Below are 18007 nucleotides of genomic sequence, written 5' to 3' on the forward strand. Positions count from 1 at the left end.
TTTACTATTCTAACCCTGTCATTTGACATTTCCTTTGTCAGAAGTTCACTTAATCAGTCCTAATACTCAATTAAAATTCCAGTTATGAAGTTATTTTGCAGTAATTGCACATCCCTATTTATTACTTAAAAATACCAACATCTGAACATTGAAGAGCATATGGTGTAAATATTTTCCCAGATAACTGATGTATCTTTCAACTGCACTTCCTCTTCTTTCCCTACTCTGAAAGTGCCTTATCTATATTAACTATAGTTTAGTTGCTTAACTGCAATCCTCTGAGTGACATTTAACATAAAATATGCTCTACCCCAATTATCTTGTGACAACCTTTATTAGATTTCCTGGTATTAGTAGGAAAACAATGCAGTTTTTCTGCTTAACTTTGAGTTAAGCCCCTTTGACTGTTATTTAAAAACAAGTTTCAGGGCTTCAGTAATGTCCCTAGCAACATAAATACAAGTCTTAAAGACACTGCATTTTGTTGGGGTGAAAACAATACTCCAAAGGGAAGCTCATTAGTATTGTTCTTCCTTCTCACTTTTCCAGCCAGCTGACTTATAGAAAACAGACTCTTGTTGTTAGTGGATTCTCCAGGTGACATTTGTAGACAAACAATCTGACTTCTCCTTTAGAGTGCAAAAGATGCTCTTAAGTGATAAAGCAGACTCCCAGGCCTCTTTCTTTTCAATAAAGAAGGAAAATTCTGCCAGATTACTTCTGGCATAATCCCATTCCTTTTTCCTGCAATGACAATTAATAAAGAATTAAAGCACCCTCTGGGACACTGAGGGTTCAATTTCCTTTGGCAGCAGTCTTAATTGGAAGCAAACCTGAAACATTTCACTTCAAAGCAATAAATAAATGCTTTTCTGAAATGTCAAAAATATGCCCATTACACAAAACCCACCTTCGTGAGAATCCTAAAGCACAAAATTGCTCAGCCAAAAAAAAAAAAAAAAGTTGCTACTAATTCAAGTGGAAAAATTGGTCATCAGTATCTTAAGATCCCGTGGGTGGCATGGGAGAGATGGCACAGGGAAAGGATATCACATAGCATTCAGTAGTGCCACCTGACAAATTTATAAGATATTCCTACAGGGAAAAAAAAAGCATATGGCCATCACGGCTATCTTAAAATCTATAGACTATTTGTGTTCTCCTTGTAAAACACTTCATTGAAACAGTCAGTATGTTTTCTATCATTTATTTCAGTTAGCTGAGATGCTTCATATGGCTGTATTCACCTGGGTGTTCCCTCTGCAGTCCTAGCAGTTCAACTACCATTAGCTACTGTTGTAGCTTTTTTGGGGTGAAAAAAAATCACGTTTCTCCACATATACAAATAGCATACACTGGTTTAACTACATCTTTTTGATAATTTATTAACATTATTAGGCTTGAAAAACAAAATTAGTTTTTATTCAAAATGTAAAGATAAGAAATGCAAAATAGTAAGAAGAAACAGTCATTCTTCTGGCTTTTTTTCTTCCATATATTTATTTATAAATAATTCAGTGAAAATTGTCTTGAGTCACCTGCAAAAGTTCTTATAATATTCTTGTATCATTTCATTAAAAGATGCAGATAACCTCGTATTTCAAGTTTTTGCCCATTATCACCAACTCCACTCAAAATGTTATAAGCAAATGATATGAATGATAGTCCTGCTTTGAGCTAGCTCATCGTTATTACAATGAAGTATCACAGGTAGTAAATCCCAAAACTTTTAAGGGGGTGGAAGGAGAAAACCCCACCACACACAAGTCTTGCACAAAATGCATGCGTGTATATACATACACGAAGTTGCTTCAGGAACAAGCACTAAGATATAGCAAGGACAAATGCAAAGTTTATTCCACATATACTACAATTAATCAAGATGTTAGGGAAGTATCAAAATTTGTACTATTAACATATGGCAACAGTTTTATTGTTACAATACATTGCAGTAGATTAGCCCAACTGGAAAAGTTTTAAGCTGCAGACAGTGCGATTGCATTAAATCTTAATTCTTCTGGGTCACGTTCCATGAATTTCTTGCAAACCTCTATTGCATCCTAGGGAAAAACAAACAAACGAGACCACCACAATTATAAATCATACTTATTCAAAAAAAAGCAACTGAAATATGAATAAATGGACTTTTCCAAAAAGGATTACTAAATAGTCTAACAAGTCTATATAAACTATATTTCTGATCTGAGTTACCACTATTCAGGATTATTTACGGCAGTCACATGGGCAGCATAAGAGACCAAAGGTTTTGTGCAGAACCAGAACAACACTGATTTTTTGTGACTGAATATTAGTTTGTGCAACAGATGTGTTACTTGTCTGACTTTCCAAACGCATCTCCCAAGCTTGCCTTTACTAGTATTGCTCTACTCTGATTTTTTTCCTTTGTCTCAAGATGAACATAAGATGTGCGGGGTAAGTGAAAGATTATTTATAATTCCTTTAACTGGCTTTGGGGTGCAATATGGAGACCACATGTTATCAGAAAAAAAAAAAAGACATTAAAATAAAAAGAAAAAGCTTTATCCAACTTCTTCCCCGGCCCAAACAAGCACAAATTGTATGCACACTTTACAGAGATTAGTCAACAGTACTAAACCATAGAAGGTTTTGTTTGTTTGTTTTTCAGTTTCTCTGGTTTCCTTCTTTTGTAAAGCTAATCCAGTCTGGATACCGTACGAGTCAGATGTACACATTGCCTTCTCTCAGCTTCAACTTATTATCCTTCTTTGGGGATGGCAGTTTATCCCGCCAGTTAACTGTATTCCTTTCAGATTCACTTCTCAGCTAAGCAGCTCCCAACACAAAGACACATCCAAAAGAAACCATGAATCCAGACAAGAATGATTATTAGCAAGGAAGAAAGGGCAGAAATTGTAAGTGTTGGAAAGCAGATCAACTTCTGTCTAACTTGGTGCCTATCAAACTAACTAAACCGAATGAAAGAAAATGAGATATTTTCAATCTAATCATTTCATCTCATGTACAATTTCAAAAAAGCACTGGCATATGAAAATCCCAGCAGAGAAAAAAGTCAGTCTGATCTGTTACAGTCAGCCCTTCTGACATTCCCCGTTTTTGCATTATGGTATTCTCTCAACACCCATCACAACATGAGCATTCTGAAATACTTACTTTAAAACTGAATAAACATAATTTTGTCTCTCAAACCCGCTCGCTCATCCAGCCATAAATATAGCAAGATTGAATTTTGTATGACACCATTTAAGGATATTTTCTATTCCTACCTCTAGGAAAGAATCATCACTAGTTTCTCCATGGTTTATTGGAAATGGCTTGCGTCCATCTGTGGAAACAGAAAGCAGGATTGATCAATGCATTTATAAAATTAAAATAGAAATGCTTCATTTTTTTGCTAGAAGAAACAATTCAACAGCTTCATTTTTTTACCTCTATTTACAAAAATGCTACTTTCTTTTTGATAGAAGTATCACACAAACTATAATATGCAGCTAGCTATTCCCTAGTTTCTTCTCTACTGTTGACTGCTTCAACAGGCATCATTAGGTACATCCTTCTGCAGTAAAAATATCCAATCAAAGTGATGAATTATCTTTTATTTGAAAAAATAAGGCCATAAGGCTATGAGTTGCAACTTTTCAACTTTTTAGTGCTGGTACAGTACTTCTGTTTTTCAAGGGGAGAAGAACAATTTCAACTACACTTACTGGATTTACTCAGACATCTGTGGTGTTTGACAACTGTCATCAGGGACTCCATGACAGACCAAACCCACTAGTTGGAAGAGCATAACTGAAATGTTATTCTCATTTAAACAACAAACAAACCCAATAGCTTAGGTACTAGGTATTTTCACAACACTTAAACAAAAAAAAAGGGTTGCTATAACTACATTTTTTCCCCATTTGCAATATAATAATGCTGTAACTCCCAGTATTTTTAAATAATTCTATTTATAGAAATAAGTTTGACGTTATTTATATGAGATGTATAACAATATGAGAACATATGTCAGCATATCTTAAGTATTTGCTAGACCAAATTCCCTTTTGGTTCCGTCCTTTTTAAAGGCTTCCCTCCCCACAGATTCCACTGAAATCAACACTACTTCCAATATACATTTTCCATAACTGAAAATAGATTCTATGTTAAAATGCTTTTGTATTTACAACCATGAACAGCCTCTTGTTCATATTAGAACAGTGACTGAAGATATAATAACACAAATTTGTCATAACATGCCAGGAAACAATACTGAGCATTCAGTTCTGTTGCAAAATAGGTTTGATTAGATTTTTTTTTTTTTTTACATACAACTTGGCAGAACTGTATTTTAAATTCATCTGCCTATAAATAATGTCTTCAGTGCTTATGTTTTTACTACAGAATATTCACGTGACTCCCCAGCATTTTCTGCCTGCCAAAGCCCACATGCAGGCCACAGTGACTAAAGCCAGTGAACGAACCAAAAACCTTCTCCCATTTTCCTACTTTTAAGTATTTTTTGCTTTCTTCCACTAGTCCAGAGAGGAGTTATTTTAAGAACAAAGGAAATAATATTAGCATTCCACTATACAGTTGAGCTAGATGCTTTTTTTTTTTTAATTGAAGCAAGAAATTAAAGTGGGCTTTAAAATGATAATCATAATTCGTAGCGTGCTCTTTAAGTAGAGCAAATTAATGAACAATGAAGAGGTAGCATGGAAATAGTTGCACACAACTGAAAAAAAAACAGGAAGCCATTCATCATGCTTTGAAATTTAGAGTCAGAAAATATTTAGATTACATCCTGCAGTATTTGGATGCTATTTCCATGCTATTTGATCTAGTTCACTGACAGACCTACAGCATCATGAAAATACAGAATTTCATGCCTACTGTTCATGGATGGCCACTGATATTAACCCTTAGATTCACTTTAATATAAACATCTAACATACTGCTTATGTCCCAGGTTATGATTAGTTGTCACCTGTTAAGGGCATTGCTTAATTACATGCGGATTTTCAAAAGTAGCAGCAAATGTTCTCACCATAAAATACTGGAAAAATTAGGTTAGGAAAGACCGTTAACTTCCAATTTTTAAATCCGTAACTACTTGATAGTTTTTTTAAAAGGCCTGCAGCAAAATATGGTTGCCCAGCAACATGCTTCAGATTTGAGTCATTAGAGAATATTTGAGCAGAACCTTCTGCTACACAGTCTGAAGAGGGGAGGAAAATAGCTGTAAGTAATTCAGAAAACAGAGATACTGTTTGGAAGTTAACTGTCTAGTGAGCACTAAATTAAGACAGATTAAAAACTAACCAGCCTCTAACAAATGAGTTGCAGAGCATTAGTATCTGGCTAGTATTCTGAATATGTAATTTCTACTTTAACTGTATCATGCTATTTAATAATATAACTAACACTTGCAAAGTTGCATACAGTTCATTTATTAAGCAAGTCAGGGACACAAGTATAAGTGCTTTCCTCTCTGAAAGTATAAGTGTTCATCACTTCTTTCATGCTTCCTGTCTCTGCAAATAATAGAGGAAATTCAGAGACAGTCAAGTATTATGTTCGATTTTATCTTAGTAGAAGAGAGTTGAGGAAAGGTCAATCCAAAAAAGCAATGGGAAAATTGCTGCAATTGTTTGACAGAAACCCTGCCACCCCTTAAACCCGACGATGCATTTGAAAAGAACTTAAATCCTACATTAAATCAAATCATCTAGTCTCAAACTCTGATAGTTAATGAGATTACTAGTTGTATTTCTTTTGAACAAATGGAGAGAAGAGATAAAAAGCGTCCTTACCCAATTCATAGAGATGACCACCTACGTTAACTAATGCAATAAAGTGAAGATCTACTTTTTCATCTATACTTGGTGCCTGCAAAACAAACAAAAACCATATTGCATTCATTAAGACTCATCACAGTATGATTAACGAGAATATATCATAATACGCAAGACACCTGGCCAAGAGATAGCAAGTGAGAAGCACATTCTGGATCTATGCAGAATGGCAGAAGTCATACTGCAAAACACTTTTAAACATAAAGAAGCTTCCTGAAAATACATACACATCAGTAAGAATCATCTCATTCAAGCTCCTGGAAGCATTTTCAGTTTTAGTTCTATATAACAACTTTGTTTTTCATTACTGAATTAGTAGTAGTATCAATTCAAATACACCAGCATTAAAAATCAGATATTGATATAAATCGCAACTCCTTCACTAACCCACCTCCCGTCACAAAGCAATGTAGGACTGAAATGTGAACCTACAGTATTTTAAAACCAAAAATATTCACTTGGTCAAAGTAATTTTTCTGGTACGTCATTTATAGTACAGTTGACCTGTCTTCTCCTCACAGGCAGAGGAAAGAAACAACTCCCAGGATACAGTTCACACATCTCCTAATTGGCAAGGAAGGAAAACTGCGAGGTGCATAGAGCTCCATTCGTCTCAGAGACTCCTGTCTCAGAGACTTCTGCAATTCTGAGGTAGCATCACAGGCATCACCACTGCATATCAAGAAAGGACTGAAGTGCAGTGACAGCATCAAGTGACATGACATAAAAAAATGGTTAGTCGGTAAAGATCTATCTAGCACAGTACCATGTTGCCAACGGCAGCCAGCAAAAGCTTTTTCAGGAGAAGAAAACAGGGCACGCACATTGTTCTACTCTACCAGCATGCACTCCCAGCACCATGTCCACTAAGAAATGTTTTTTGAATTTCCGTGCCAAAAGCTGCATCATCACTGTTATGTTCAGTAACAACTGATGCTCTTCTTTCCTCATGAATCTGTCCAGTCTGCATCTGGGCGCTGATCCACAAGTAATAAGATACTGCTTGATGGAATGGGAAAAAGAACCTCAGTTTGTCTTAATGAGACTATCAAGAATCCGACTTAGGTGAAAATATATTTAATATATTTCTCCTCCATCCTTGCTCCTAGCCTTATGTGAATTTCTTAAAGCATTTAAAAATCTAAGAATTTAGCAGAAACAGATTACAGCAAAAAATGAATTGTGTAGAACCTTACATTTACAGCATGTTATCAAGACTGGGTTAAAATTTTCCTTCTTTCTGATGATCATGAAGAAAGACTAAAAGATGAAAAAACAGCAATTCAAACCAACAGAGTGAAGGAGAAGGAACCATAAGTCCTTCAACAGATCAAGAACACCAAAAACCACATTACAGAGGAACTGCCAACAGCTTATGGAAATTCTATATATTAAGTTCAAAAAGAAAACAACAACAACAAAAAAACCAACCATAAACAACCTCCCCCAGTCCTCATTTGATTCCTCTCTGTGACAGCTAAAGACTGAAAGACACCAATACCCTGTTTCACCTTTGTTTCGGAAGGCCTTAAATGCAAAAAGGGCATTCCTGCAGCTGCAGATGAAGATGATATGAAAGGGACAAGAGGATCTTTCCACCAGAACTCCAAAGAGTGTTTTTTCCTTATGGTGTATGTGAATTATCTTTGAGAATTTTGTTTTAATGAACGCCAAACAGTGCCGGGGCTTAGAAAAAGAAGCACCCTCAGAATTTGGCAACCCCAGTTGTAAACTTCCCAAGATCACAAGCTTCAGTAACTTCCCCAAAACCACACAGGACAGTGACTGACAACCAATAGGAATAGGTGCCATCAATCAGTCAACTGTTCAGAGGCATGTAAACCATGGTGCTACATTGCCACCTAATCCCAGTGCAGCAGTATGGCTTCACAGCTGTTGACTTTTCAATGAAAGCTACCAACTGGGAAATCTGAACTCAAGGAATTTCAGGGTGAGGGGAAAGACTACTATCAGGTAGTCTCACTTTATGAAGGAAATGGGTTGGCATTTAAAAGCTCTCAAACTAAAACTAATTGGGCTCAAATCTACATTAACTAGAAGAGCTCACGGTACCACAATTCTATTTCTATTTTCAGATTTTCAAGATTTGGTTTTGTTCATATTTAGAACAAAATACATTTGCCCCTTTGACCACTTTGAGGCTTTATTTATTTATTTTCTTAAACCAGCTTCTAGTAAGGACCTGTTCTATAGAGAGACACTTGACATGCTTGGAATGCAAAGTCTACATACAGGTAGAAGATGGATAGAGAGGCCATCAAAGCAGCATGATCAACTTTTCTTAGAATTTATTTGAAGACAGTTATAGAATGCTGCTAGGATTTTGTATGTGCCTAATCTAATTATCATACTTTCATTAAGTGCTATTGCCACAATCCTCGAGAAATGTTGTGTCTGCATTTGAAATTCTGAGCTGTCACAGAAAAAAATTGAGCAAACTCATAGAGAGGATGAAAGTTCTACGCCATTATTGAAGCTTCTACCATCAGCTCTAATGTAGACCATTTCCTTCCCTTGTGATTTCTTTTCATCTGATCTAGGATAGTAATAAATTTACTATGAAATAGATCTATCCCATTTCTTGAAACGTTAAGATTTCAAGCGTTTCTTTTATACTTTTGTATAAACACAGAGAAACAATAGCATCTGAAGAGTCAAGACAACCTAAAACTTTATGTTGCTTATGACTTCGGCAAACAAGTAACTGGATTAAAGTTTCCCAGTGTGATGAATCTAATTCAGAATATTCCCACACATGCTGGGAAGAAGAAAAGACAACAATTTGCATGTGTGTGCATGCATGCGTGTGCACGCACACGCAAAAAGCTGCCTTTTCAGGCCAATTTCTACTTCACTGGGAAGCTCCAGCAATTCTAACACTTGGACCAGATGATTTTAAATATCAAAGGGAGGGAAAGAAGAGGGAATATCAGCTTCAGGGAGATGTCTTGTGGTTTCTACAAAAAGCTACACCTTTGGTCAAGGTTTCAGCTTTTAATAAACAGTCTGCGGGAATGCTTAACAGAAAAAGAGAACATAGCTCTAAGAAGTCCGTTTGCATGTTCATTACTAGGTAGTATTTTAATAGCAATTACAGGATTTTCTCTTTATTACTCTTCTTCTCAAAGAGAACTGTAACATCAACATCAGTCAAGTGCTGGGAACATCTGTTCCTTTGGTTTTCCACTTAGGAAGCCCTCTCAGTGTGCAGGAGACAGCAGATTTGAACGATCATTCTGAAGAACGACAAAGGAATGAGAAAGACCTAAAAATCCAAACAAGATCATTGTCTAGCTAGGATTCAGAACTGACCTCTGGGATTCAAGATTCATTTTTCAAGTCTTCAGAACAGCTGTAGCACTCAGTGAATAAAAGAATTTCTTTCTTTCCCATCCAGAAGAGACAGAAAGAATACAAATATCAGTATCTTGGGTAGCTTACAGAAGCTTATGTTATTGCTTCAGCCTTACTATAAGAAAGAAGTTTTGGTGGTATGTGTCAGTGGACACGACTTTTCCAATTTCTCTTTAAAAGAAAATCTGAAAAATAATGACCAGCAGATTTGAAATGGATTTGAATAGAAAAAAATACAAAAAGTTTAGCACTCAAAGTGATGATTCTAAGAACATATAATTTGTTCTGAAGGTACTGAGGTAACTCTTAATGATAATAATATAGCGTAACTTTGTGGACATCCACTGTCATAGAGTTCACAAACTTTAGCACACGTGCTCAACAGGCAACTTTCCAACCTTTCAGTACCCTTTATTCTCATCATTTCACATTTAGCAGCTATTTTCTCTGGTGTCTTCCAACTGCTCTCATCCCCTATATAACAAAACAGCTTTTTGCTATTAAAGGTGTTCCAAGGTTCACGGAAGTGACAGCCAGCGAAAACAGCACTTCCCAAGGCTTTTACCGTGCAAATGGTAACACCTTCCTATTCCCTCTTGTACTAAGAAGTTCTTTGATTTCACCTTTCAGAATTGCAGGCTGCCCTTTGCTCACAAACTACAACATTCTTCTTTCTTCTTGTTGCACTAACCTTCAGAAACTCAAAGGTACAATCCTAAGTCACTATTAGCCCAACCATATCAGCTGGTCTAATAAACTTCACCTCCTACACAGTCTATCTTGCTAATGCACTTAAACCATTATCATCATCTAGGAGGCAGCATTCAACTTCCATCCATTTGAAATCTTTTGATCTTCATATGTTGGTAATTTAGTACAAAACTTGATCAAATCCCCTAGTTTCTTTTCTCCAAAGCTGCGCTTCAGGAGCAAACACAACATTGGGAAAAAGGATATGTATCTCTATCTTGCTATTATGGCCATATTGAGTAACTCCTCATCTCATTCTGCTTAAAATTTATTTATATATAAAAAACGATATAAAACCAGATTCAGTGATACATCACTGACAGATTTCATTGACAGATCATCACTGACAGATACATCAATGACAGATTTCAGGCAGCTGCTTCTAATTGAATCTTGTATTTTATTATTTCCTTACACTAGCTCTTGGGAAAATGCAGTGAGGTAAGAGGCCCCACAAACCAGTTCAGCAAAATGCTTTGTGTTACAGGCAGTGACTAAAAAAAAAAAACAAACCACAAACAAAAGTTACAAACCAAAAATAAAAAACACCACTTGTGTTAAGTCAAGAAAATGATATCAGAAATCTGTCAAATTATAGAAGGAGGTAAAGACTGATATGGAAAAGACAATTTTGCATAACCTTAAGGAACAAAGTTGCAGATGCATCAAACGAAGATTATTACAAGAGTGACTAGTAATTCTAAGAAAAGAAGTCTGTTAGCGGTTTAAATGTACAACTGCACTCACAAGAAGTTATGAGAAGACAAAGGAAAAACTATTTGAAGTGATGTTTGCACAAAAGAACAATAGGTATGGCTTGGATTCAATAAGTTTTGAAGTAAAAGGGAAAAAGTGATGCCTCTGCTATTGGGTAGATCAGGCGTCTACAATTTCCATTTTGAAGCATGGGACATACCTACACTACCCTTAGGCAAACTTACTCTGTATGCCTGTGACAGGCATTTGAATCCTGTTAAAACACTGTAATTAAAACAATGACCACTGGAATGATGATCACGAGTTTCAGCAAGATTATTTCTGACTCATTCTCAGAGACCAGTCACATCTCTATTCATGCTCAATATACTGCAGTAAGTTTACTGAATTTGAGATGCTCTGAAGCTTCACGGCTGAACATGCACAGCTTACTTCAGATCAAGGTATCCCTTGTCCAGATGAAAAGAAAAATGCAAAGCGATTGTGTCAAGTGTTGACCCAAAAATGGACAAGAAGTTCCCTTGCTAAGCACTGTCTGATGTATTTTTCTACCATGCTGTCTGTCTAAAGCTTATTAATTTTATGTCCTAACTGTGGTTAAAACATGCAAGTATCAGGTTATGTAAAATTCCAAGCTGCACAACAGCAGCATCTGTAGGACAGCAGCAACTGATTTTGAACAAGAGGATGTCAAGCAAGAATGTGAAATTCAGAGATGGGCTCCATCAATGATGGAGTATCTGGATACAGAATGCTTATAAAAACACAAATCTACCTGTAAATAGGTAAGCGAGAGGGATTATTCAGCAGTACGCAGTTCTCAAGAGGTATTTTTTATTTTTAAGAAAAAGGAACTTTAGTCTGACACAGAAATCAAAGGTTGAGTAACTGAGGAGAAAAAACAAAGCAAGTTTTCTTATTTGAGAAGTGCAAGAAAGAAAAAAGAACTAAAAGATTAGAGTGACATAAAAAGCTGCAAAATGATCTCAAAGCAAGCAGAGGCAAAAAAACTACAAGAATGGATTAATTGAAAGAGCAAGAGATCATTACAAAGGTTGAGAAAAAGTCAACATTACTAATAAGGCACGTTATTAATTATAGCTTAAAAATTCATGACATCTACTGCAATTTATTGTGTTTGCACAGAACACTTCAGGATTGTGTTTTCAATATTTTTCTATAATATGGGTTCCTCAGTCATCTGGAGACTTTACCTAAAAAGTCAAAGAAATATTTCAAGTATGGAGAGTCATTTTATTTAAGGAGGAGAAAGACAGTCTCTCACCATCGATCTTCGCTCTTTATTTTGAAACAATCTATTTCCTGTCTGTTAGTGTTTAGTACGAGAAATGTTCTTAAAATACAAGGAGGTTCAGCTTTATTTTAAACACAATATACAGGAACACCCCCCATATTTGTCATTTTTTAATAAAACTAGTATTAGAACAGTTGCATACAATGCTGTACTAATGCCCAACATGCTGTCTGCTTTTTACAAATTATAATAATTTACATATGGTTTATATGCTTTTGAATCTTCTTGGAAAGGTATGTCACACAAAAGTGAAAAGACGGGTGTAGTTAACAATATATATCACACTGTATACTGTATTCAGTGATAAATCTTCCCATGTAGGGCTTACAATTTTAATCTGCCAGATGGACAGAGTCAGGATCTAAGTGGAGTTAATGAGTGATAACTTCAAACTAGTAGCTTCTGTTTTGCCAGATAGTGTTGTCAAAGGGCACTGATTTTTCTGAATGAAATTACAGTTTGTGCATTATCAAAACAAATGCTCACTGCTAATGGATGAGGAGTTGCTTTTAGAAATCTTTTGAAGTAATTAAGATTCTCAACTAGCCAAATCGTGGTTTTCTAGCATAACCACAACAGACTACATTTTAACTTGGATAACTTATAACTTTAACTTATCCTTGGATATGTCATGGCTTATTTAGTGCAAAAAGGAACTCACAGTCAATAAATGCTTTTATTCTAGGCAGGCTTGAGTCTTCCTCACTCGGTCTTTTGTTAATATCAAGTTTATATATACACATGAAGTTCACATAAGAGCACGTTTTCTAATTACAGGAATCGGACAGAATTTTCAGAGTTTTGCTAAGCAAACAAAAAAAAAAACCCAGGTAAAATATCAGGTTTGCCACTGTCACTGGGAGAAATACTATGTGGTATTAAGCACGAGCTAGGAAGAACTTAACTCTGTGCTTCTTCAAATCCTAAGGTATTTAACTAGCTCCAAATGATAATAACATCAAGAAAGTTCTGTGGTTATTGGATTGCAAGAGAGCTAGATACTTAATAACAGCAATTCATACGACGAGACCCTTTCCTTGACTCCTTACTCTTTTCGACATATTTATCAGCATAAAAATATAAGAGCTGTGAGGAAATAGAAGCTTTTCGACACTAGTTTTTAATAGTAATAATATATTAAGAATGATTTCAACATCTGGAAAGACAGATCTGTATGAAACAGGAAATTTGGTCGACAGTCAGAATACTTGATTCACATCAGTTAAAAGCGACAAACACAACATATACTTCAATTAAGAACTTCTAGTAACAGAGAAAATGTGACTGTTACCAAAAAATGCTTAAAGCAAAGCCACTCCATGTTATGCTTTTAAGGCCATTCACTTCTACACGTCAAGATTTGTGTGTGTACAGGCGCATGTGCACAAACTGAAAACATCACTCCTTAAAAACAGGATGAAAAATTACTACATCACTCTTTCAGCTTAGTGTTTCTGGTAGTGGTCACAGCACAGTTTAGAAATACTGGCTATTCTGTGCATGTAATATTTTCTACATTTTGAAGATGTATTTGTGCCCTGTAGGTGAGTAAGAAAAAAAAAAAGTGAGCGAAAAAAAGGTTTAAGTATATTTGATGACAAGCTTTTATGCACTAGAATGTCTTCACCTTCAACCAGAAGGCCTGTCTAGAAAATGGATAAAGAAACAGATGTCAAGTGAGAAAGTACATGAACACCTTGGAATTACAAGGAACACTTCATCTTATTGAAACACTCAGGGACCATTAGGCGAGACTTAGAATGAAAGAAAAGGAGACTAGGTTTAGGATATGAGAACATAAACCAGGTCTCAAACAGAAGAAATAATACCATTTGACAAGAAATTAGAAGCCCCTTGGTTTAGCACATCCAAACGAAAGATCATGAAAGATGAGGTGAAAAGAAGAGGCTGGATGTGGAGCCTATGACCAAAAAAAAGAAAAAGAAAAAGAAAACATGTCAATTCATGAAGGGCAAGCTTCGTCTATGCTTTGAAAATGATTTGGCACGTGTACTGAATCAAAAATACCTGGACAGCAAAGCATGGAGTGATGTACTTTTGCTGTCTGATATGGGGGAAAGAAAAAAAAAAAAAAGGAAGAACGAAATCCTAAGAATGGTTGAGAACGGATCCCAACAACAACCAAAAAAATGATGCCTTGAAGACTGAAGTTACATGGCAAAAAGCCATTTGTGTCAGAGTAAGAAAAGACTGAAGATGGACTACACTTACAACAGAATGAAGCCCAACAGATGGAAGGCGTATCAAGGGCCGCCAACGACGAAGACGGATTGACGGACTGGTAGCTTTTGCAGGACCTACATGATTACGTTTAGCCCAGGAGAGGGATGCAGAGTGACACAATGGTGAAGCCTTCGTTCTGCTGTGGCTAACCTGAGGCTGCGATGAGGATGGTGGTGAAGACAGCGAGGACGATGACGACTACATAAACATTAAAAAAGAACATACTTAGCCCACTTAAACTTGAAGTAACATACCTAGAAAGGCAACTGCAAAGATGTCCACTGTTTATTATACTGTCCTTTAACTGATCAAATCTACAGAAGCAATAATCAAGAATGTGTTGAATTTGAATGAGATGACAAAAGAACATTGAAAATAAGCAAAGACATGGTCCGAATCTGAAGTTTATCACCAGATAAACTAGAGGTTATTCACACCCACTGAACTTTGTAATAAGAACATAAAGTAACTGACTCCTTCAATAGACAGACTGTTGGAAAGTGAGGCAGAAGGGGACTGAAGTAACATCTCATGGAAGGAATAGTTGAGAATAGCAAGAGTTATCAATCTTGTCTACAGCTACAAAAACTGTAACACACTTCTTTGGTGATTTGGGAAAGCTATGTTGTGCTACTCAGGATTTAAAATGAATCAAGTAACCACTGTAGCAGAACCCAGGGTTTCTTTACTGTTCCATGCCTAACGTAAAAGGAAAGCAAAGGAAAAGGGAAGCTTACCGTGGTGAGGTATGCAACTTCCTAAGTTTTTCACCTATTCTTCTAAAATAGCAGGCCAGTGGCAGTATTGCCATTAACACTCAGGATCCCTTTAGTATCCGTGGAAGCAGTAGGACTATGTTAAACCATTCAAATTGTTACTATTAGAAGAAAGACCACAGAAGTATTAAAAATGACTCTCAGCAGCAGCTGACAAAGTTACAGTAAATATATTAAGACCATAAAGGACCATTGTGATGATTTAGTTTTTGATCTTTTGTCCCACACAGGCCACAGGACCGATAAAGTTTTGTTTGGATTAGAACATATTCACAAAACAAAAACAAACACTCAAGCTTAACAATTTATTGACTACCAAAATACATCAGAACAAGTCAAAATTTCAATCTGGTCTACAGCTACAGAACCAGTAAGCAATATTTTCATATAGTTTAGGATACATTAGTGCTAAATGAAAAAGGTTGCTTTTCTAGTCCTGCTTAATGATGATATGAACATGGAGCAATGGTTTACAGTAGTCCTTTGGGCAATGATGTCCTATCAGAGGCTTACCTGATGATAAACTTCCATCCAACTTATCATCTACCTTTAGTTTCTCCTCATATAAAAATCCTCAACATCATCTTCAGTCTGTCAGAGAATCCCTGACCTTCTCTCAGGAAATAAACTTAATCTTTGGTGATAATTGCATAGCCTCAGAAAAATACCCTTTGGTTTGAAGGTAACCTGAAGGGCAACCCAGACCGTTCCTATGAGATCTGGAACTCACCATTAACCTAGTATCTCTTGATCTTTACACTGTCTTCAGATTTTAACTTGTATTTTTATGTTGCCTTCCATGTAACTAATAGAAATTGTTTAACATTACAGGTCTTAGAAGCAATCCCTGCAGAGCCCCACAAGAAAACATACTTACACATTGATGATATCCCACTTAGCTGCACTGAGACATGCCAGCTGCTCACGAATGCATTAAGGTTATGCAAGCAGAATAGCAACTGCAGTTCCCTAAGACAAGTCCCACATCATGCACTCAACAGAACAATTCTAGTAGACTTCAGAAACTGATCATTAGGTAACTTTCCCTGAAAAACAGATTTTCACTGTTTAATCAAAGCATAAGCACCAGTCAAAACCATTTACTTTCTTTGTACCATTTTTTGAAGCATTTCACCTTCTTTCCTGTTCAATTTTCATTTTTTTTCCTTTTCCTACCAAGAGTAGGACAATGAATTGCTTCTTTCTGCTCCCATATTGCTGACCTTAAAACACAAGGACAGGGATAAGAATTTTTCATGAAGAACAAGAAACAAGAACAGTAGCAACTTTCGAGCTCAGAGATAAGCATGAAGTATTACCAAGTCTCATAGCCTGTCCAGAGAACAGTTTTCCACAGGTTTGACAAAATTATTCCCCCCAATTAGATTCTGATTTTCAAGCATTCTGATACACCCCTAAATCTCAGCAGGTCCACATAAAAGAGGACAAAACTATAAAATCTCCAATCCAAAATATAACTGTATGAAGAAAGAAGAATTTAGCTATGACAATACTTTTAAGAGTCAGAGAAGTTTACAGGAGTTTAATGGCTATTATACTTCACCTGTACCGTGTTTGTTTTTTCAAATTCTTTACATGAAATGATTTTAAATGAGACGTTTTTACATTTAAATAATATTTCAGATAGCTTTAAAACAATTTATGCTCAGCTTGCCTAACAAAATTTCAAAAGATGACTGATAAAACACTGCTACTAGAAGACCTCACAGTCCACAGACACCTGCCTATGTACAGAGGATCCTTTTAATCTGAGATTAAAACATGCAGTGGGGCAGAAATTTAAGAATTATGCTGAGAAGTTCATGATAAAGGACATCATGCACCACGTTATGCTTTACCATTTTGTAAGCTTCTGCTACGAAAACAGACAAGATCACCAGTCTTCCTGAAATCTGCAATATAGTAACTGAAGAAGTTTATCCTAGCTTTGATGCATTCTGTTGCTGATGTTTTCTCTGAAAAAAAATATCTTTTAGTATTCCTACTGTAATTACTGTGAAACCCATTAATAAAAGTTTAAATTTAAATTTAAATCTTTAAATTTGGTATTGCTTAATTGTCCAGGGATGACCAGATTTTTGAAAAATGTTTTAATGAAGCCTTTTGACAGTCACTACATTTACCATAATTTCTCACTTTTACCACTCTTCATGATTTTGCTAATTTCTTTTTTTTCTAGCTAATGTCAAAATAACGATAACACATTAAAAAATACCCCTTGCCTAATGAGACCAGGAAAGTCTCAAGGCTTTCAAAGACCAACTTATAACTTAGAATGCAGTTTAAGGCAACTATTATTCAGTTTACTACTTCTAGGTCAGTATTTTACCTCATTTTAAAATTCCGTTCCTTGAATCTTTTTAACCTTTATTTCTTGTAGTACCGAGTACCCCTGTGAGATCAACCACTATGAAGAGAAACTTTCTCTCCACTGAAAATGTACTTTTGTATTGCAAGAGTGAAATTTCAACAGACAGTAAATAGGAGTTCTGGCAAAGCTAAATTAATACTGGATTCTAACTAATTAACAGCACTGTAATAGCCATGAAATTCCATGCACTGCTTTAATAATAAGCACAAGTTAAGCTGCTGTCAACTGAAGTTGTTCTCAACTGAATATTAGAAATACAAATATTACAACAGAATTATATGTCAGTATTAGTAAGAAATTAATGCTAAATATACATTGCCAAATAAAGGATGCAAAGTAGTACATTCTACATTTAATTTAAAATGCAGAAGACAAATCATAACTTTAAACACTCTATTCATACAGGACTCATTAACAACGAGCAACCTGCAGAGAAAAGAATTAATTACTTCACAAGAAGAAAACATCAGAGGAGCATACTTCGGTGCTGCAAATTGTAACAGGTCAAATATCTGAAGTGGTAAAAGAGAAACCCTAAAACAGAATTGAATATTATTGTCAGATAAACCAGTAAGCACATTAAGTTAATTGTTTTAAT

The 18007-nt window shown here is 35.7% G+C and overlaps 1 protein-coding gene across 3 annotated transcripts in view; it reads right to left on the bottom strand.

Annotated features, from left to right (window-relative positions):
* Positions 1–1359: 1359 nt before the first annotated feature.
* The window catches only part of UCHL3 (ubiquitin C-terminal hydrolase L3), a 43718-nt gene continuing 27070 nt past the window's right edge, over positions 1360–18007 (bottom strand). For all 3 annotated transcript variants that reach the window (XM_080588960.1, XM_080588961.1, XM_080588962.1), the window contains 3 exons: positions 5799–5874; positions 3267–3325; positions 1360–2060 (listed from right to left, as the gene is read on the bottom strand). In XM_080588960.1, coding sequence (XP_080445086.1) covers positions 1977–2060; positions 3267–3325; positions 5799–5874 — 219 coding nt within the window. In that variant the 3' untranslated portion in view covers positions 1360–1976. The remainder of the gene's footprint in view (positions 2061–3266; positions 3326–5798; positions 5875–18007) is intronic.

The sequence above is a fragment of the Anser brachyrhynchus genome (genome assembly GCF_964034855.1).
Source record: "Anser brachyrhynchus genome assembly, chromosome: 1".
In the NCBI taxonomy this organism is placed as follows: Eukaryota; Metazoa; Chordata; class Aves; order Anseriformes; family Anatidae; genus Anser; species Anser brachyrhynchus.